The 23,363-nt window shown below is 35.3% G+C and overlaps 1 protein-coding gene across 4 annotated transcripts in view; it reads right to left on the bottom strand.

The window, feature by feature from the left end:
* ATRNL1 (attractin like 1) overlaps positions 1-23,363 on the bottom strand; it is a 431,089-nt gene that overhangs the window by 259,540 nt on the left and 148,186 nt on the right. For all 4 annotated transcript variants that reach the window (XM_084210857.1, XM_084210858.1, XM_084210859.1 and 1 more), the window contains one exon: positions 16,184-16,236. In XM_084210857.1, the coding sequence (XP_084066983.1) occupies positions 16,184-16,236 (53 nt within the window). The remainder of the gene's footprint in view (positions 1-16,183; positions 16,237-23,363) is intronic.

Genomic DNA, 23,363 nt, shown 5'->3' with positions numbered 1-23,363 from the left:
TGCCATTCAAACCAGAGAGCTTAGCCTCAGCAGCAGTACAAAATTTAAACTAAGAGTCAGTTCTAAGACTACGACCTATTCTGAATAGCTAAATGTAAAAGTAGCCAAATATATAATGACTAAATGTAGAAATAGCTATTTAAAGTACATTCAGTATATCCTGTTGATATATATGTATATGTTGTGCATATTTATAATCAGGAATTTGGAGAAGCTTAAGATTCTACTCCATGTGGGTTTGTTTCTACTTTAAACCTTTATGAAGCCACCCTAAGTAATTTTACCCTTTACATAAACAAATGAGACTTTTCATATTTCTGTTTACCAAGACAGAAACACAACAAATCTACTCAAGCAGGTGACTCAGAGCAGCAGGCAGACAGAATTTAATGAGCCACATTCTAGCCTATAATCTCCTGAATTTTTATAACTCCCTGAACTTTTATGTCTAAAGTTCCATGGGAAAAGTTTGTGAGAACATGGAAACCTCTCCACAAACTCAGAGCCCAGCTCACAGCTCAGATCTTAATTCCCCAACACACAACAGAGTATTTGGAATTCACAAGCTGGGTTTTTTTGAGCCAAGAGTCAGCCCAGAACAGTCTAATATCTGTTTCCAGGCATTTTGTTTCACTTTATCTTAGAAATAATTGATTAAAGTTGAAAAAAAGTGTTGGGAGATAGGATCACAATACCACACTGACATCATCAATGGTCAAATATTACAAAGACTTACAGTCATTGAGTTTTTTCACATCTCTATTTTGATTTTTTCAAAACCCTTGACTGCTTTCACAGTCAAAAGGAGTCATTAAAATCAATTCAAAATGCCAGTAATGAGCATGTGTGAGAACATAACAATAATTAGGTGAAGAAAGATGCTTAATGAAACAAGGAAAATTAATTTCAAAGCAATCTTTTAACCCCAGTATCACTGTTAATTTTCAAGAAACCTCTCTGTTTCATTAATAAAGGTCAATGACTTCTGATAAGGATTATATGGTTTAAAATGAAAGTTTTGTACTCATATCCAAAAAGGAACAGACGAATTCCCATACACAAACTTTTGCATTGGAAGAAAACTCTGATTTTTAAAACTACAGAATACTCCCAAAAGAACAAAGGCCAGAAAGAAGTTCTTCAGTATTTCTATAGCACCTCTATACTCTGTGAGAATATATAATTACAATGGTAATTACTTTTAAAAAAGGTAATTAGATTGAATATGTTTAGTATAAATTAGTGACAAATTTATATATGAAAAGGTATGTTACAGGGGAGTATTAAGACTGTAAAATGAACCATTACAAATCAAGGGTGCCTGTAAATTATTTTTGGGTGAGTGCTCCCCTAATGGGCAGCTATTCAACACTTTGTTCCATGTTCAGTACTCAGTGTTGGGCCCATGCCTCATTTACTACATGCTACACAAGTCCTTTTCTCAAGATGGAATTAATTTCTAATGTGGTTTTCTATAGTATTCATCACTATAATTTTCTAAGTTCTTCACAAAAGTTAATGAATTTGTTACAACGTTACTGAAGATGAGAAGGCATTTGAGTGCCATTTTATAGGACAGGAAATGAAACAAGGAGACCAAGGACAAAACCATCTATTAAAAACGAGGAGCCAATGTGAAATACCTGGACTTTGATTTTTCATAATACTTTGAATTATATAACTCTATGTATGAACATTGTTATTTGGCAGCTCCTTCCATCATTCATTGTAATTCTTTCCACTTTTTCAACAAAACAGGAAAGGAACACACATTCAACTTTCCATTGCATTATCACTGATTCGTTCCCTACAAATTCATTCAGTGCATTGTGGAGTGAAAATTCCTTGGGAACTGGTATATTATTAAAACTGTGCAATCATGCTCTAATAAAGAAGCAAATAAAAAATTATTGTGACAGCAACCTTCATTCTTTCACTATCCTGCACCCACTGCCTATGCAGCATATTTCAATAAAGGGGGTTTATTAAGTAATTTAAGAATCAGGCTAGAGTAAATTTTAGAGAACCACTTCTGAGCTCTCTTTTACTTTTGAACAAATCACTCCAACTTCACTGCATCTCTAAGCAGGAGGGAAGAATGAACCTAGGTTCCCAAAAAGGGAGCAAGAACATTCCTAACTGGCCACATTCATGGCTTTTCTAACTTTGGTCACCGGCCATTCTCCCATGGTTCCTCTCACACGGTTTCTAAACACACATTTTTAAAGCTGAACAAAACAGCAAAACGGTTTTATAAATATGCAGAATTTTTGAGAAATGCCTTCATTTTAGCTCCAAAAGCTCTAAGCCAAAAGTGCTGCAATGTATATCAGCCAGATTTACAAAAAGAGCATGGAACTAGACCCACCCACCCACCCACAAAATAATCTCATTCTCAGCTACAACCTAATTATCCCATTTTTAAAACATTAGGTGAGGATCACATGATCTTTACTCAGTGACTAAAATAGGGGTTTTTTCACTTTTTTCTGATAACTAATAACTTCTATTTTGTGAATAAACCCCTCAAAATCTAGTGCTGTCCTATTTTTCCTTCTTGAAATCACTTATAGTTGTAAGAACCTCCATCATGATTGCAACTTCAGACTCGTCACAGTCTTCCCACACTCTTCTATTTAAGGATCTGTCTATTCATGCTGATTCTAAAATTCATACTCTCACCTCCTCATTGCACAGGCAGTTTGTCTCTCTCCTCCTCTTTCTAGTGATTGGTCTCTATTTCCAGTTAGACTTTGTTGAGAACAGAACTATTCATATTCCTCTCTATCAGTACAAACGCTGCTTTTGAAACCAAGTACCATTATCAAATGCTACAAATCATATTCATCTGTGACCAAAATGAAATTCTCCTTGTATTACATCAAAGTTGGGGGTTACCACCAGACCTATTTTCTGTCAGGATAATTATTTTGAACTTTCAGAGCAGCTGCCTGATTCATTCCTCTGTCATCTGTATCTAGCAGTCATCCACTGCCTCATTGTCATTTTTATATTGAATAGGTTTGTGTCTGACATTACTTGTCCATTGTGATAAAACAAAAAGTCATTTACTGTGAAGTTTTTAGCAAAAACTTGCATTTTATTGTATGTAATCAGAGCGCAATGAGCTTCAAAAAAACCCAGCATTTACTATTTATGTGCCTTTTTCCATTTCAAGAAAGAGCATGGGAGAATGAATTTCACATAAGTTCAAAGTCTTTAAAAACATACAGCAATAGCAAGTCATTGTTTCTTTTACTATACTTTACAAAAATGTACTGGTCTAAAAAGCCCACAAAGGGATTCGTGTCATAATCAGAAAATTGGGTAACTGAGTTTTATTTTAAATAGAAATATTTCATCTTATTAAATTCTCAGCTGCTATTTGGAAAGGTCTAATAAGTTGTCAGTTTTGATCCTAAGGGAGGGCCAGAAAAATCTACCTGTATTAGAATTTTACTCAGCTAAATTTTGCTTATTTTCTCAGGCCACTCTGTATTGACTAAAACTTTCAGTGGATGATGGAAATGCATCATGTTCAGAAAGGTAACTCTTGATTTTCATTACTGAAAATAGAAAGACCTAGAAGGTTCATTAAGCCTGGACATGTAAGTTTTACAAGGCTAATTAGGTGAGATGTATCTCGCCACAGCTGTCACAGAAGTGAAGATAGGAAAATGTCATGGTAAACAAGGCTGGACTTGTGGCTGAGATCTAAAAACTGAGGTACAGATAGAGTCACCTGGGGCCTTTTCAGCACACAATCTCAAGATGATGCTCCTAAAGTTTTTAAATCCCAGACCACATCCAATTATCATTTTTCCTAGATATTTCATTAAACTCTTTACTGAAAACGCTGTAACAACTTATGGGTTTACTGTCAACAGCTGCAGACCCTTTTCCAGCTCTGCTGAAGAACATGGTCTATAAACAATGTGTGGAAAGCAATGGCTAGGGAATTATGAACAAAATATTAGCAAAAGAAGCAGCAACAAAGAAAAGAATGTGCACTGATCAGCAGGTGTCCAAATGTCAGTTGTAGGAAAAGGTCTGGGTGTCTCCAATGATGGAACATTTCAAAACTCACAGCACAGTCTTGTCAGAAGTGTTTATTACCTGACAGCAAGGACTACTCAATTTTGTTTTGTCACATCAGACCATCTTTGTAATCCCTTAACTCTTGTAGTATTCATAAAGTGTTAGAAGAGTGAGGAAAAAAAACAAAAAATAAAAAGCCAGGGGAAAAAAGTCATTAAAATTATTACGGAAGAAAGTCAAATTTCTCTCTCCATGATTTTTTTTCATATTGTTCTAAATGCATCCCCACCTTTGTAACACTCTTATTAATATTACAAGTCTAACATGTATTTTCAATATACCAGCATCAATACCCACTAATCTGATTCTAATTTATTGCTTTCATTATATAGTCTCTACACACTGAGGAGATCTCTGATCTGCTTGTTCTGACAACAGAAGTGGCACATCTAAGAAACAACAATGTTAAATTATTGTTTGACTTCATGTATTATTGCCAAAGAGGGATGTTTCTTGTCTAGGAAAGTAGTAAATGAAAGCAGTCAGATTTTCATGCTATTTTATATCCTGCTCTCATAACTTTCAGTTTATTGTATAATCCCTAAAAGTCTACTACATCTCCTATTAGAAAGAAGCTTCTATTTATACATGGATCAATGCTGCAAATATGGGCATGGCAGAAGTACAAATGTAATTTTAAAATTGTTTATGCTTTTATACATGTATTCAAGCTTTGCTATAAACTGGGAACAGTCAGAAGTTAATCAGACAATAACTTCTACATCTTCATTAGCAGAGCTTTTATCCTGCTTCTCAAATAACCAAACACAGGTCTTAACAATTAAAGAGCAACCTCCTGTTATTCAGGCCTTCCAAGGAGAGAACACACATTTTATAAATTGTCTATAAATATACACAGATAAATAGATGCTCCTACAATATCCCAACATTTTCAAAATCCTCTTCCTTACCTTTTCTCATTATTCAGTTGAACTTTACTTAAGAAACCCTAAATCCACAACCCAAATGTCAGAACAGACCCCATGTTGCTTGACTCCACATGACTTGTACAAATTGCACAATGTAAGTTGAAGTTGAGATGTTTCCACGTTGCTGCATTCTCAAACTAATTTGTTAGTTCTGAGAAATAAAATCTCTCATAGCAAATAAATCCAGATCAGGAAAATTGCACTTCATACTAGATAGAAATTACATCACATACCTCACTGAGCAGTGTCCTCTGCTTTAAAGACACAAATTACAACAGGTACTTGTGCTGTAATAAATATAAAATGCTACATCTCCATGCAGTAGAAACACAATTGCATTACAACTTTGAAAAGAAGAACACAAGCACTTTTTCCTTTAAAACACCATTAGGTATTTTTAGAGTAAAATCTGTTATTTCCTTAACATTCTCACTCAATAATAACATTGCTCATGCTAAGAACTGAGTGCAAATTAAGCAAAAAATATTGATAAATATTAAAATTCCAAACACCCACAAATGAAATTACATCTGTAATATTGTCTAATCCATTTTACACAGCCTTTAAGACAGATAGGAGAAATATCTCAACTCTAGTATGGAATAAAAGACAGAGTGAAAAACTCCAGAAAAAACAAACATTCCCCCACTTGCCACAAGTTTGATTTGTAGGACTAGCAGTCAGGTACACAAAACAATAAACAGTTTGGTTAAAATAAGCAAATTGAAATAATGGAGGAAGGAAAAACGGAGCCCCAAAGCCTGTTTTCCTCAAACCCAGTGCAGTCACCCATCCTTCAGAGGAGATTTATTCTTTGCCTCAGAGAGGAAACATTGGCCACCATGGCAGGGCTCACTGACTCCTTTCTGAAAGTGACTCGGAAAACTCAATTTCCACCTGAAACAGCTGCCAGCCATTAAAAGAAATATTATATTTTCCTGGTGTTATTTTTTTCTATAAACCAGGAACTAAATACAGCTGTGCTTTCATTATTCATGACTCTTTTTTTTTTCTTTTTTTTTTTTATTTGGCCATGGAAAGAAATTACTGTGAAGCAAAATGTGCAAATAGAATAAATCTCTCCTTTTATTGTTATTGTTTGGTTGGGTTTTTTTCAAGTTATTAGCTTAATACAGACCAACTGAGACATCGTTACTCATTGATACATATCAAGCACAAACTTTTTGACACAGATTCTCTGAGAACTGAATTAGCATGTAAAAAGGAACAGCAAACTGTAGCAAATACTGACAGTCTGTTTGTTCTTGGTATTTGAAAAGCAGTAATTGTTCATATCACTGCAACTGACCTTCACAGACCAAAGACTGTGGCAGGCAGTCCTTGCCAACAGACATGAAGTGACACATTTGCATGATGTAGCCATACACTGCCTTCCTTAGAATGTTTCCATTTTTCTCTTTCCACCCTTTATTCTGTTGTTCATTCTAGCAATGACCTCTCCAAGTTCTCTTTCAATAGCCATTCCCAACATCAGAAGAGGCTCTAGCACTTCAAAATCTGTCTGGCCACATTTTCAAAAACACATACAGAAACAGTATGTATTTCTGTTCAACAGAGGTAGAAATCTAAAATTCTCATATCATTGATGAAAAAAAAGCACGATATTGTTGCCCTTTTAAGACTTTTCTTCCCACATTTTGCATAGCTTGTCATTTTTATAAAATTATTCTGATGGCCGTGGCATTTCCTTAAGGGGCTAACACAGTAAAGTACATTTATTTCCCCATAACATAGAAAGACAAATCAAATACATATATATTACTTCTTTACCAGTGTATCTTCATACTCTTTGACAGATACATTTTTCAACTTACCCTTAATGTCTAGTTTGCTATTGTATCTATTTCCTAGCATACACTGCTGCTTTTTGACCTCACACAGTTTGCTCTTCTATTTCATGTCAGCATTACCCTTTATATCAAGTGACTTCCAAATTACACTTTGCTGTCAATGAGTTATATTTCTGGAACATATTTTAAAATAATATTCCCAATTCAAGCTAAGAAAAAGTGACAATAAATTAATATCAATGACTCACAGGCTACTTTGCAATATGCTGAAATGGAGCTGAGTTATCGAGTCAGAAAGCTGAATTTGACAATGTCCACATTTAACCTAGTTTACATTTTTTTAAGTTTATATAATCAAGGTTTTATCATCCTCTTGAGATAGAAATGACCCCCAATTTATTTAAATGATCCCACAAGGGTCTCTCAAATACCCTGTAAGAGCTTCCCAGCACTAATTCTAAAGCTGAAAACATCCCTGACTGCTCTCTAGACTTCACAGGCACGTGTGCCAGGATTAGGTGGTTCAGGACCCACACCTGGGCAGTGGAACTCACACTAAAGGACATCTGCATTAATGGAAGAGTGCTCCATGTTTGCCAGCAGAAAAACACTCCTGCTGACTTGGAATAACTCACTTTTTTGACCAAGAACTCCCAAAAGAACCAACTCAAAATTTCCCACATATCACAAGCCACTTTTTGAAGTCAGGGTGCGTTTTTTCCTTTTTCAACTGGTTCAAGATTTCACTATAAATCTTCCTTGAAGTCCTGCTGATCAAGAATTCTCTTTTCCCTGGGCAGTCAGCATGGGAAGCAATGCAACTGCAAAAGCACCACAGGTGTTTTCCCTTGACTGTCAGAAGGTGAAACCAAGGGACCCTGAGGGATCCTTTCCCATGGCATTTATTTCTTACAGCTCCAGGATCAGGGAGCTCCAAGGCCTCCAGGTGTCTGAGGAGTGACAGCTCCTGTCCCCTGGGAAGTGTTCAGGAATCTCACACACAGAGCACACTGAATACACAGCACAAGGATTCAGAAAGTATCCATCCCTATGAACCCAAGCTCAATATATCAACAAAATCAAATGTTGTATAATTGTAGATACTTGCACTGGTTTCCTTCTCATTTAAAACACTGCTTCATACAAGGGCTAAAGTCCCCTACAAAGCAAAGGATGTCTTCTGAATGAGACATCCTGCTGCTCTTGCCTCATCAAGATCTATAAATACTCACATTTTATACCTATAGCAATTTTACTGTAATACTACATATTAAACTGCAAGAAAAATATTATAAACATAATACAAAAAATAATTATGGCATCCATGGAACAGTCCTCTAACTCAGACTTTTAACTGCATGCAATATAAGGTCTGGTTTTTCTTCTTTTTAGCAGTTAGAAAGTTAGTTTCACCACTGTTAGTTTGCCCTACTTCTTTGAGTTAGGGTAGCATACCAGCTATTATTAATGAATAATCACTAAATTTACTTTGTCTGCTTTGACAAAAGGTATTAAATAGTAACTGTAGGAGGATGCCAGTTGATAAATTCACTAGTATATAAGCAGAAGTTACCAGAGAAAGCAAATAATCTTCATTTTAAAAATAACACATGGCTTGTTAAGCAAAGAAAATCCACAACATTAAAAAACATTAATTACAAAAAAGAGAAATAAATACATACATGGAAAAATTCTCCAACTCAAAGTAAAAGCTGAAAATGATTGGCAGCAAATCCATTTCCTCAGCCTGCCCAACAAAGCTGCAAGCCAACCTAGCATTTGGCAAATGAGTACAGAGAGCCTGGGGTGAGATCATAATACTTTATTAGGAGCTTCAGCTTCAGATGTGGTTATTGTTTTAATTCTCTGGAAGGCGACAGTTGGTTTGTGCAGTTATTTTAGCTCAGGGCAAAGACTGTGTTTGTCTGTTGCTCTTTATAAGTTCTGAGTTGGTAGGTTTGCTGAGGCTAATCTTTCATCAAGCCATCCTAGAATTGTCTGATTTAAACTATAATCTGTTCCACTAGACTCTTTAAACACTAAGAAGATTTCATTTGAAATAGAATTTTTTTGTGTAAGTCCATATATTCAAAAGACAACGTCAGTCATTACTTTGACTGTATTTATAAATAATATAGATTTTTTTTCAAAGTCTGTTTCAAAGTCAATCAATGTTAGATATAATTGGCGGAACTCATTATTTTAAGTCAAGCATGGCAGTTTTACAATTACAATATGTATTTAGCTGAAATTAATGTTGTCCCAAAAGGAAACATGAATTGTTCAAATCAGTAGTGAAGTCGGTGGCTGCTGGTATACATCTCCCAACTCAGCTAAAGCAAACACGTTTTCAAGAGCTCAAATTTATTGTTTATGCCCTTTAAGTTTCAACATAATTTTTAAATATCTGGAAAATCCCTGCTAACAGTTTTACTTATAGTGATACTTGCTATTTATCTTCTAAAACACTCTCCTTGGAATGCTCTTGAGTTTAATTTTTCTCTAAGTATAACAAGTCTGCCACCTAGTGCTTTATGGTACCTCAAGTAAATGTTTTACTTGACAATTATTTTTAAACAATTTTATTGATAAAAGAGGTCATGTTCTGAGTTCCTGAATGCATCAACATGCATGATTTTAGTATTTAGAGAGACTTCTTTCAACAATTTTAATTCTCCTTTTTATTAAATTATAACATTGGTAACATAATAAATGTTACTAAAACTTGGCTTATATTAGAACTTTGACTGTGACTAAGCCCAGAAAAGAAAGAAAAAAAACATATTCTAATAATAAGGAAAGCAGGTGGGATGAACTGTCAGACCATGTCAAAAGGTCTAGAGAGCTAAAACTGCATTTTGACAACAGAAATAAGGGTGTACTGTCTTATCCTTTTGCTCTGAGACAATATTGAGCTGATATTTCTAAAAATTCATTGGAAGTTGTCATAAATTATCTACATTTAATAATTAAACAATCTTTCTAGTTACTACTATTGGGAAGAAAGGAAATCAGGACTAACAAAGTCTTTAGTCCAAAGACCAGATATGAAAAAGTAATTAGACTTCTTAATTTTTAGCAAGTAAGACAAAATTTTAATAAAGCAGATAAAAGAAATAAGTGCTTGAGGTTATTTCTTTTCAGGCACCACATACACTGCATAAAAATATGGTTTAAAAGTTTTAAATTAAAATACAAATTTACTATATAGAAATTGTATGGAGAATAGGTACAGACTGGCACTTTTCTTTACTTTTCCCTTTCTGAAATCCTGGTGTGTCAGCACTAGTGGGGCTAATACAGCTTCAGGACTGGGCTAGAATCCTTATGAGGCTCTTCACCAGAAGCAAAATTTGCTTTTTTGTCCCCAGCTCCCTGCACAGACACCAGATATTATCTTGAGAATTTTTACTGAATGTACATTTCATAGTTTCTCACCAATTTTGCACATGAAAGTATCATTCTTCATCTTTGTGAGCTGCTGACATACTGAGGGAATTGCTTATTGCTATCCTGTCTGTATTTATACCAAGGAAAGAAGCAATAGTCTTATAAGCTATAATGATTTTATAGCTCAGAGTTTAGAATGGCAGAGCAAAGCCATAAACCAATTATTCAGGTCAATCCCAAAAAAGTCATTGCAAAATGTTTAGTACAGCACATATTCTTTCCTGTGGTTTACTTGAGGTAGAAAAAGAGTAGCTAATAAAATTGAGCCATTAAGAATCAAACAAACAAACAAACAAAATGACTACTGTTTTCCTGCTTGTAATAATGTGTGTGTGTGGGGGGGGTTATATATAAGCTAAACTTTGCAGTGTGCTCTCTGGTTTTCTATTTTCTCCCTGTATGTCCAGGACACTGAGTGGAAAACTCAGAGGTGCCAGTGGAATGTGTACACCTGACCCCTCAGGCTCCTGCAGATGGACCAACCATCTTCCTTCCCTGCATGTTTCATCCCAGAAGAACATCTGGAGTGGTGGTCAGTCACTGTGTGAAACCATTCAAAATTGGCACTTCATAAAACACTAAGGTAAGAGAAAAAAGGAAGAGCTCTGGAAGGAAACACCTAAAAAACAGTTAAAATAAAATTTGAACATTCTTTCAGCCTTTTTATATATAGATATTAAGGCCTTGTCTTTTTTAAAGGCTAGAAATACAACAAATATCTGGATCAGGGGCATATGATCAATAAATAGGTTTTAATTCCACAAAAAGCTGCAAGTCATTTAGTCCCTCCCCAGTTTAATTCTCTTTGCAAATGACCCATCCCTCATGACCCCTTAAGTTTTGGGCTCTCTAATCCTTCTCAAAGGTCAGGTTCTAATCTCTAAAAGCAGGCCTGCTCTGCAGCATGGGAAACTCTACAGTGTTACACTGGATCTATAATACATACATATATAAAATTATATATATATATAAAATGTAAAGGCAAGCCTCATCTGATTTTTCTTTGCATTCACAAATATCACAGACCCACAAAACTTTCTGTCCAGCCAAAAGATGAGCACTAGATTAATTAAAATTGTCCATTTATAGCAATTTTATTACATTGTGACCACATTCTGGCTATACATTGCTGAGGAAATCTTCTGGAATGCCTGAAAGTTTCCCACTCCAAAGTGCGCTGCCTTGTAATTCATTGTTGCTGCCTGTTTAGTCTGCAGGAGCAAATGGAAAAGCTCTTCACTGTCAAAGGTAGTACCCAGAAATAATCCAAAAATTATTCTAACCATTTTTTTAAAAGAATAAAAGGGGAAAAAGGCTAAGGTATCTAAATCCATGTGCATTTTTTCAACTTCATTGTCTTAGCTAGGAATTTTCTTAGTAGACGAAAGGGAAAATCTTGAGTGCTCAGCTCATGAAAATTCTAACTATATGCAGGCAAACAATGTGATTTACACTGGCAGGACTGATTTGTTGTAAGCTTTTATGCTTCTGCATGTAGCAGTATTAGAATCAGTTGTAATTCTTGTTTGATATGTTGCATTGGAACTCAAATAATGTACATAAGCCACACATTTTGGAAAGTTTTTGACCTTAGAATTATGGCTATCTAAGAGAGGTTTATGGCGGAAAGTATCACATCTTCTCAAAACAAGTGATTGTTAGCAAGCCTGTAATTCAAACCTTGCATTGTAACACATCATGAATTGTAAATTTAAACTTTCATTTTCTCTGGAACACCGGATTAACCACTTCTCCATTTATGATTTAAAGCTTTGTGTCTGTATACAACCCAAGTGAAGATCACAGAAGTGGCATTTGTCCCAGTGATTCCTCCCAATCTGTCTAAAACCATCTGGTTTTGCTGCGTGTTCCCTTGCACCCAGGAGCTCTGACTCTGACAGCAATGCATTCCTAATGCTGATGTGTGAAGAACTAATGCAGCCATTTGGATGCACACTTTGCTATCGAGGTGTCACTGCCATCCAGCACGCTGGCCCAGACACCACAGTGCAAAAACAACAGCCAATACAAATGTATCACGACAAAATGTTGTATTTATGGTTTGTGTACATGTATAAGTCAGCTGCACAAGCATCTCCGGCCTCCAGTCAGGATTCATTTCTATGGATTGAATCAGCTTCTGATCATTCACAGCAAGACTGGCTCCCAACAGACAGGCCTAGGGATACAGAACCTCCCTACCAGAAATACAGAGAAATGCAGAAGCAGACCTTTTCTCAGCTAACAAGGATGTTTGCATGGCCAAACAAAACTGTAGCTTCTAAAATCACAAAGCTTTCTTTTGCATTAATACTGGTTTTATTTTGTATAAGAGATCTTTGATAAGGTCTCCTCTGATATTCCTAAGCCATGGCACATTGAACACTTTCAGCTCAAAAAATCCTTCCTCTCATGAAGTTCTAAGCTGCAAATTGTTGGATGTGAAGAGGGAATTATCACTGTATATTAATCCACTTGCTATACTCTTCCCACAGCATTTGTGTGCAGCCACTCCTGACAACAGGATGCTAGACTAGATAGATCATCATGCAGCTACTCACACATTCTTATACATTCAGTACTTTTCTCATTTCTGTATCTATTAGGCTTGTTCTCATTCTCTTGTTCTCCAAGTTGTGCTTTTTCAATAACACAATTCAGTTACAAAGAATGATATTAAAATAATTTTTAAAAAGCTGTGTACAATTATTTTCACACAATCTGGATAATATACTACTGCATACCCCATTACACATTTCTTATTCCATTTCTATTAAGTTTTCATAATTTAAAGCAGAAAAATTACTCTTGTCCAGTGCTGCTGTGTTTGGAATTGCCATATGAGAATGAAATCTGATGTTTAAAGCACTGTTCTTCTGATTTCTAGGATTTGACGGCTTTGCTGCTCTCTCTTTTTTATCCTTTTGGCATAGTATCTGTATTTAGATAAAGTCCCTACAATGTTTCAGTGTGTTACATCCTACATAAATTTCACTGTTTTCAAGCATGCCAGACCCATCCACAATCTTCCTGTGTTTCTATCTGCGCTCAGATCACTCCTTCAACCACAGCACCATCCATGTACAGAATTAAAATTCTGTTTATTCGCCTACATCATTATGAGAAGAAACAAATAATGAAGAGACTAAAACAACCTGTGCTGTCCCAGTGGCAAACACTATTTCCATTTACCCTCTTAATCATTCCATTGATGTCACTACCTGCACCAACACCAGCCTGTTCCCCCTTCCTAGGCTTGAGGATGGCACTGACAGGCAAGAGGGAGAAGAGAACTAGGTGAGATGGGCAGAGAGCTGGAGGAGATGAAAGCAGCTGAGATTCTACAGGGCAGTGAATATTCACAGCATCCCAAGCTGCAGAAAGTTCTCTAAGGCAACAAGAATTCCTCAATCCACATCCTGTTGCTAAAGAGAAATCCAGATCATCCAGTATGACAATAAAGTTATCTAGACACTTGGGATTAAATCCTGAAATTTTGCTCAGAAGAGCATTCCAATTTAGGGCAGTATTTCCAAAAGTGAAAAAAAGAGCAAAATTTAAATACATAAAACTGGTCATTTTGAAGATGACTAAACTCAAGCATGTGACTAAAAGTTTTCCTGATGAAGATCCTAACCACACAGCAAATTATTTTCTGCATTCACTGACTTTGATTCTACGTAATAGAAACAGATGTGCCTAGAATTTTAATTTCTCACAATCTTATGCTGCTCATAAATACATACAATTTATTTTCCCTCCTCTTGAGCAATAATATTCATGTGTTGTAAAAAATACACTTCAAGGAAAAGCAAAGTAACATTTTAAGGATCTAAAGAAAAAATTTCTTAATGAGGAGTGAAGTAAAGCACAGAAAAAATACCATCCAAATGCCTGTCTTGTACAAAACTGAAACATGGCATGGCCATATTTTAGAATATAGATAACAAATTAGAGAATCTCTTCATGATGTGTGTATATATATATCTGGTTTATTTTTTTTTAATACATGATTTAGCAGGAAATGGACTGTGCTGATAAGAAACTGTCATTGAAATCTTAGGCCAGTCAGTTATCAACAAATTAACTGATTATTTCCCATTATGATGCACCATCCAGCAAATACAGAATTCCATTATTATTTATCAGTGCAGTCTCCCTATTACTACAATAAAATAACTCTGAGAATTTTTTGTAGGGGATACTCTAAAAGGCTGGAAGTATTAAAAGAAAATTTATAGTTTCAAAACAACAAGATTTTTAAAATATTTTGAAATCTGACAGAAGACAAATAACAGTAGTGAGTTAAAGGTGAAAGGGCATCTTGAATATAGTACAATTTGTCTCCAACATGATTTATAGACCCAGCCTGAAACATGATAGCAAAAAAATAAGGTTTTTTCATGGAGGTGCCTGAGGTCTACAAATCTCATTACTGTCATTTCTTTTCAATCTCTTAAATTTAATAACATTTATTTTTAAAGGACAAAACAAACGTTGACACAGATATCCAAAATAGCCTATATATAATTGTGTTTAAAGTAAGAACTTCTCATGTACTCACTCTAAACCTAAAAAAATATTTATTTTTTATACAGATACAAAAAATTATTCTTCTAAATAATGATATTTCTGTTCTAAAGATGCTTTTCTTATGCAAAAAAAACAACAAATGGAATTGAATTTACTGATCAAGAGTACTGTAAAGACACAGCTTTCAAAAGTATTTTCAACTTGGTCTACAACATTTAAAATTTATGTTCCAGCCTAAAGTATTACATTCAAACTTATGTTGTCTGAGAGAAAAAAAAAATCCAAAAAACACTCACCAATGTTCTTTAATAACTGGCAGGAGAAATAAATGTTTTAGGCCTAGAGATATGTCAACATCTGTAACATAGTATGTAATTTACTATTTTGTTCTGTAAAACATACCTTGCAGATGTAAACCATTTAATGTAAGAAAGACAGATTAGCAAAGAAAATAAACATTCCTTTATTAGGTAAATGATGCCTTAAAGACACTCTAAAATAAAGTTGTTGTGTATTTTGTAAAATAAAATGCCAAGAAACAAGACCAAAAATCAGAAGAGAGGTTATAAGTATGTTCAGACATCTGCCTTTATGTATAAATTCAAGTTTGAAGTGGGGATGATGTTAGAAACAACAGACAAATGGATCCAATTGTCTGACACGGAGCAGGTACGTGCAAAAGTCACAAAAGTTAAAACAATGTTCTCCAACATCCCATCTGTTTTTATGATGATTAAAATTACTATTGAACTTGATATTGGCATAGTAAAATTGGCACAGCTCACTAAGGGATTTCTGCACATGGGTAATAAGCATTCTCATCCCTTCAGGTCCTTCACTAAGACTATCAAAACCGCAATGCTTCAGAGGAAATTTGCCAGAGGCACCTTTTCTACGACATTAAGAACATGGAGACAACACACAGCCTCCTTTTATGACACTGTGGAGAGCAGCTGTGTCTCATGTCCCTGGGAGGCAGACTGGCTAAACCACTCAGAATGTCCCAGGGAATAGTGCTGTTTACACTATTTGCATTTCTCCACCACAAAGTCTGTCTTTAAAGCATTGACACAATTCCTATTCCTTTCATTCACATATGATGAGATACAGAGAATAACCCAATGGCTTGGCCAGTCCCTCTAAGCCAGACATAAGGAATCAACTTTTAGTAGACTTTAATTTGTGTTCTTGGAGACAAAGCAAGAGAAGACCAGTAGGGAATTTTATTTTTCAGTCAAAATATCAATGCGCTCAATTTTGGAAAATCTCCAGAAACATATTTTGTTTTTCCAAGGAAATGAAATTATCATAAAATACGTAATCAACATTTCAGTACGTAGCATTAAAAATACAAGTACTCACAGTAGCATGTTCCCCTAAGTGGATTTCCAAGATACCTATTTTCAGAGTCACAGCTGCAGGGGGAAAAAAAAAGACAAAACCAAACATTCCCATTAAACACAGAACAGCTTAAATAAAAACACAGCTAGAATATTTATTCAAATATTTATTAGCATGACTTTCAGTACTACCAACACAAATTCATGCAAATAAGAAATATTTAATATCATTCTTAATGAGGGTGTGCTACTTTCTGGAGGCAGCTCCACGTCATATAAAAAAGCCAGAGTGATCAGGCTCTTGAATAAAGAGCTTCAGTCACCTGCCTGAATTTGGTGCCTGCAGTAGGACTCAGGGCAGGAATTCTGCTCTCTACAATCTAATGAGCAAAGGAGAGCCAGGCAAGCCACTCCAAGCACTGGATCTCCTCATCCCTGTCCTCCCAGTCACAGCTGATTCCCTCCCTGGTTTTGATCTGGCACGGCAGCATCTCAGCTACTGAACTTCCATGAACTCCAGCAGCAATTGCTCCTCTTCACTGACCACCCAGGGCACCAGGTGAAATTCAAACTGAGTATGATGTACTGATGCTGCTGACAAGATGTGCACATGAAAAGGGCTGGAGAAATAGCTTTCTTATTGAATAAGATAAAATATAGAGCTATTTTCAGAGACATGAAATATCCTACAGAAATTCAGTTCAAATTCAGTTATATAACATTACTCTAAAAATGCCAAATATCTTAACAGAAAATGATTAATCTGCTTTAGGTTTCCTTGGCTATTCCATGGAAGTCTCCAGTAAGATTATAGTTTTCTTTAAATATACAGAAAGATTCACAAAACAAAGAGAAAGCTAATCACTGCCTATTAAATTTCATACAAATATTTTCCCAGAGGAAATCTGAATCATTTAGTATCTTGGACTAACTTTTCATTACTTTATTCTAACAAACTTAATTTGGAAGGAGATATTTTTGCTGTTATTTTATTTGTGATTGTTATTAAAAATACATTCTAACTTGGATGTCATATCATTTAACAAGTTTTAGACTTTAAAATATTTTGATGTTTGTATTTCTGCTGGTTTCTTCAATAGTTTCTAACTGTTGATTCCTAACATACTCATTTTTATTAAAAGAATAAGAAGAGAATGTCCTTGACCCTTTGTTACAATACCATAAATAAAATAATCAGCAGTAGCAAAAAAATCAAAAAGTAGAAAAAAATGTTCTGGACTCTGCCCTTGTGCACTCCTGATTCCACATTAGCATGAGAACTCTTTGCAGGGTCAACTATACAGAAATTCAACACTTTTTTAATATAATAATTTTAATGATTAATCTCCAAGAAAACAAACTCCCCTACACTTCATGTCTAACTGCAGAACACAATTTGTGGTCTTGTTCACAAAGTCCCTCTCACCCTACAGTCTTTTCCACAGAATTTAGAATTTAGTAGAGTGAATTTAGAATTTAGAAGAGAGTCTGATCCTGAAGTAACTCTTTTGCATGTACTTGGAAAGAAGAAAATCTCTCAAATAGTAACATTGGTCTGCCTGAAAGAGTTTTTTTCTCAACATCACAAACATTCTACAAAGAACAGCTTGCTAGTGAAACAATAAAAAAATGTATTAATGTCTGAAAGGGCCTTTAGATTCGAAATTTTGAAAGAGAGCTACAGAAAGGGACCATTTTCAAAGCAAGGGTTTAAAAGAATTCACTTTATGCAATATTGCCACAGAAATGAGACAGTGTATCATGTAACAAATTATAATAACATTGTAAGAGGACTATTTTTCCTCTTGAATTGTTTCAAACTCAAAGTAGATTAAATGTACCCAGTATTTAGAATATGCTGAGTTTTTATACCTGAAGGAAAAAAATAACTCTGTGTTTAGAGTCTGAGGATGAAGGCAAGAAACTTCCCCTGCTGCTCACTGCTAATGGTGCTGACCTGTGTGTGACATGGAAGAGCAATATTCAACTCCCAACAACAATAACTTTTCCACGGGGAGAAAATAAACAAATTCCTCTCTGAACTCTTGCCCTGTCAAAGCACTCACCTGTGGTGCTTTGACACTGAGAGTAAAGGTTCAGGGTTTTTTTTTAATCTTGAAAATCTTAATGAAAAAAGACAGCTGTTTCCATACAGCTTCCCTTCTCCATTCAGCTGCCCTTCTAATCAGATGCAACCATCTCCTGTGGATCAATAAGTGCCAGAACCCAGGGATTTCCAGCATCACATACACCTTCCTTGTTGCGTTTTTATTTTTATTTATATCACAGTAAAAACCCAAATATGAATGCATGAAATAAAAATATCTATAAACTTCCTCTAACACAAAACAGACTTCACAACTTACAAGAACAAACAAAGGAACCGTTAATACAAAAATTACTGGGTTCTAAATATGTTGCAACATCCAAGTATTCATAAGTATTCACTCAAATCCAAATAATTACCAATTCCCTGACAATTACAGAAGTCACCTTCAAACATCTTGAAAATAAACAAGCAATGCAATTTTACAGCCATTTCATTTGTTTCAGCATCATATGCAATGGAATGATAAAACATACACAATAAAAAAAAAGAGCAGTGAATTACAGCACAGCAAAGTATTTTGATGTATTATCACAGATACTCTCTGTGCTGGGATCCCCATGGAAGTACTGAAGGAGGGAATGATTTTGGGCAGGAGAGAGCCTTGGTGGGTGCTGTCCCAGGGAAGCTCCCAGCCTGACAGGAGCAGACACACGGCTCTGCCTGGGCACAGGATGAAAGGCACCACAGGATGAGGGGAAAGGAACATCTCCATGGACAGCACTGTACAGCACAGAGGGAAAATCCAGGTTCATCCAGTGCTGCAGGCACACAGGAATCCCAGTAACTGAAGGGGCATGAGATTTACCTCTTATCTGTGTTCTTTTTATGCCCTCTCATGAAAACAGCTGGTTTATTATGCCATTTGTAGCCAGGCCATTCATGCAGAACATTTCCATAATGTATATCAAGAATAACATGAGGTGGAGTTTTTACTAGTTAGGGAAGCCTGTTTTAATTTAAATGGAAGATAGTACTTAAACACTTGGTTTTCAGTGGAGGGAAAAAATGAAACTAATAGGATTAAGAATATATCTGAATTTATTCACATGAGCATGTATGGTGGGTTTCGATTAAATTTAGTTTTTTCTTTTAATCCTCTCCTATTTTATTAGCATACATATTGCTCTGCATTAGTCACTGATTATGGTTCTAATTACAAAATTTCCTATTTGCTGAATTGTTTCCTTATAAGCTTTACTCATTGTAGTAATTTTTGTACCTTTTCCAAAAGCCAGCACATATTGGACCATATGTGAAGCATAATATATGCCTCCTATCTGAGAAATGGGAGCTACACTCATTATTTTATGTGCCATAGGGCCATGATCATTTGCTTTAAGTGGTCATAATGAATGAGCAGTTCCACTCTGGCAGAACTCCAAAGACACAGCTCCCATTTACAAGGACAAATGGAGGAAGGCTCCTATTAGGTTATGTACAAGTTCTATGGTTTGTTCCAATACAGAAGTACTCAATTCATCAAGCTCACTGACCTTTGGATGGCCTGCTATTAGCACTTATTTCCCAACTTCTCCCTCAATTATCCTTTCAAAACTGAACCACTTTCTTTCACTTTCTTTTATCTCCCTGGATTTTCTGGAAGTTCAAAATAGAAGTTATTAGCAAATGCATTTAAAAAATAATTGTTCTCATGTTTCTGACCAAGATAATATCTCGCCTTCTCTTTAAATACAATAAATGTTTGTAAATGAGTACATGTTTACAGTAAGACTGACAGATTTGGGTTTTTTTTAAATGAATGAAAAGCTTCTTTGTAAGACAGAGTTTACAAACAACCTTTTGTTGAAGCTTAGCAATGTGTACGCTCTTGTGCTCTGTACCTTGCAGGCTTAAGAAAGCAAAGGAACTGACCGGAGGGAAATATTTATATTTACATGCCTAATTTTATTGTCCTTACTGGTATGACCCTTAAGGAAGGGCAAACCTTCAAGCTTCTCACCTGAGGAAATCAATATAATAGCAACCTAGATCAACAGCTTTCTAGACAAGTGATTTGATCATGTGAAAACCTTCCTATAACAGTTTGTTTAACCTTTCATGGTGAAGGCAGAAGCTTCTGCAGCTGAGGTTGTAACTGGCCCAGAGCAGTGAGTGACTGAAAGCTGAAAGCCCAATTCACATTTAGACTTAGGTCTTGATTTAGGCCTGCCTGGCATCCATACCTTTGTCACAGGAATGCCCAAGAACAGCCACATCTTCTGACCATCCACAACAGACATGGTCAGCAGCAAGGAAAGTGAGGAACCTCACAACCAGCACCTACCATACAGCAGCCAGTGCCATGTTGTGGGAGTTAAAGCATGTTTAAAAGATTCACAAACAGCATCATCCTTCCACAGAAGTGCTAAGATTTAGATGCAATAGTTGAGCTCAGATGACATATTTAATGAAAAAGAGGCATTATAAGCAATGCTAATGACTGCTTTGTGATTTTCAGAGAATAGGCTCATTTGCTAATTATTATTGCATTTTTATCCTGCAACATAATCTTTATTTTGCTAAAGTGAAATAGACAAACTTCATCATCCATAAATGTAAATTTATCCCTCTTACAGATAAAGGTCTGCTTCTTGATTGCATTGACATTGTACTCTGTACTACATTGTCCCAAAGCTATCCATTAATACTGCAGTATATTCAGAGAAAAAGACCTCTCAGATTTTTGATTCTAATGTAAAAATTGGACACTTTCACTTCTCACACTGCCAAGATCCTTCTAGTCATGAGTAACTTCAGATAAAAAGAATTATCAGCCTACCTCTTAAGATAATGATAACCTGAAAGGGTAAAAGGTACTGGGATTTATGTTTCCAGTTAGAACTTTTTAATAATGTGGAGAAATGATTTGTTTTTTTCTTGTAAGTGCATATAACAATGTCTTGAGACAGTGTTTCTTCTGTAGATCAATTTGTCTCTTCCTCACATAATTCATGAAAAAGGCCTAGGCCAGCAATACTTTTTTTTTTAATCTAAGCTGATCTCACCAAAAGAAAAAAGTAAAACATTCTAATGTCATAAGAAAGTTTTCCATATCCAGACCCTTCATGCTATTTAAATCTTTCCTGCAAGATCAAGAATAATTAATAGTATAGAGTTCCTATATACTCTTTGAAGAAATAATATTTCAAATCACAACATCCATTGCACTCCAGGACAAAGTAAGTTTTCAATGACATGTCATATATATAATTATATAATTATATAATTATATAATTAAGAGAAAAGAAAGGTTATGTGTAAAATAAGAGCTTTCTAATAAAGTCTAGATTATGTTTAGTTATTCTATGCAAGAATAAAGTGACCTACAATCCTGATTTAGAATAGCTGGAAAACTCCGTGTTAATCTTAATGAATAAGGCACCAAATGGATTTTGTATGCAAATTATTTGATGCTGCTTACTCTGAACAAGAAAAATCTCATGTCCATGGCTTTACCCTTTACCTCTGACACTCCTTTCTCTACAAATGGCCATGTTTTTGGCAGTGATTCACAAACTTGAATATATGCAAAAAGGTGAATTTGTAAAAGCAGAGTTCCCTCTTATCAGTCACTGTTCTTTCAAAGTCAGAGGAGAGATATACCACATTTCTTCTCTCACATTTTGACCTACAACAGACACTCCATCCAGCCCTTAGAAAGTAAATGTTAGAATATCCCATAACTCAAAATAAGAGGTTCTGTTTACACTCAACTGAACCACAACTCTGACAAATATTAGTATGAGTTTCTCAACTACTTCTTTCCTTTTCGAGGGAAGAATTAGATAAGAAGCAATGGTAAACTAACTGTGAAAACTTATTTCTGCTTAAACTGAAATGCAGCTCCTCCTAAATGTTTACTTTTCAAAAACCAGCGAACAGTTCACAAAATTCACGTATTTAATCCTTTTAGAAGATAAATATTGATGAAATGTGTTAAACGTTAACTCAATATCAACAATAGAATATTCATAGAATCATAGAATGGTTTGGAAGGGATCCTAAAGACCATATGAAATAAATACATGCAAGTCAGTGTGGACTGGAACACATTGCCCAGAGAGGTTGTGGAGTTTCCCTCACTGGAGATATTCCAGAAGCATCTGGACACAATCCTGTCCACATGCTCTGGGATGGCTCCATTCAGTGATTCTGTGATCAGCTATTCACTCCCTGTTCTGGCACTTTCCAACAGTATTTGTATATTGCCCTTGTTTAGAGACCATTTCTCAAAATGAGTAGGAGAGGAAGCATGTCAGAACAATAAATATTTTAACAGGCCCTAACAGTCAGAGCTAATGGCTTCATCAAGTAGACCACATGAAAAAGAAATAAATATACATACAAACACTAAATCCCAAGTGGTTTACTGCGTTTTCATTAGTCATTACTGAATTGTAAAATTTTACTATTACTAAGTGTGTTTGTAGTAAGTATATTTAACAGTTTATGGCTTGTTTTTTAAAAAATGTGCATAATAACATTACTTTTATTATTGTTGAATTTAATCTATGGTTTATAATAGGACTATTTTATTACTGTTGAATTTAATCTATGGTCAGTCTCTGAGGGAAATTATTGCAAAGAACTACTCAGTTACAATCTCAGTGCAGAAAGTTCAGTGCTGTGGTATTACAGAGTGCTACAGAGTTCTCAGCTGTTTGCATTTGATCTTCCTTGCATTCATTTCACTTTGTTTTCAAGATTCTGGGATGGGTTTTGTTTGTTTGTTTTTGTTGTGCTGGGGATTTTTAACAAAATCTCTATTTATATAAAACTATAATTTCAAGGCAATTTAAGGAAAAGGCAATTTCAGAGATATGTATTTCAAGATGCCATACAGACACTATAATTTCCAGAAAATGGTACAAAGACAGGCAAGTTACTTTTTGTCTTTCTACTTCAAATTACGTGTGGTAACTTTGGTCATTTTCCTGTCACTTAAGACAACAATTTAGCACAATATGGCAATTAATATTTCCAAAAATATGGGAAATTCTGACTAAGCCAAGACAAAAATGACAATTCAGAAGCAAAGCATATCACACATTTTGGACTTGACATTGCAGCTCAGCGATGGCCAAATGCTGTT

This window comes from Fringilla coelebs (genome assembly GCF_963513975.1).
Source record: "Fringilla coelebs genome assembly, chromosome: 8".
NCBI lineage: Eukaryota > Metazoa > Chordata > Aves > Passeriformes > Fringillidae > Fringilla > Fringilla coelebs.
This window is presented reverse-complemented; position numbering and strand designations above follow the sequence as displayed.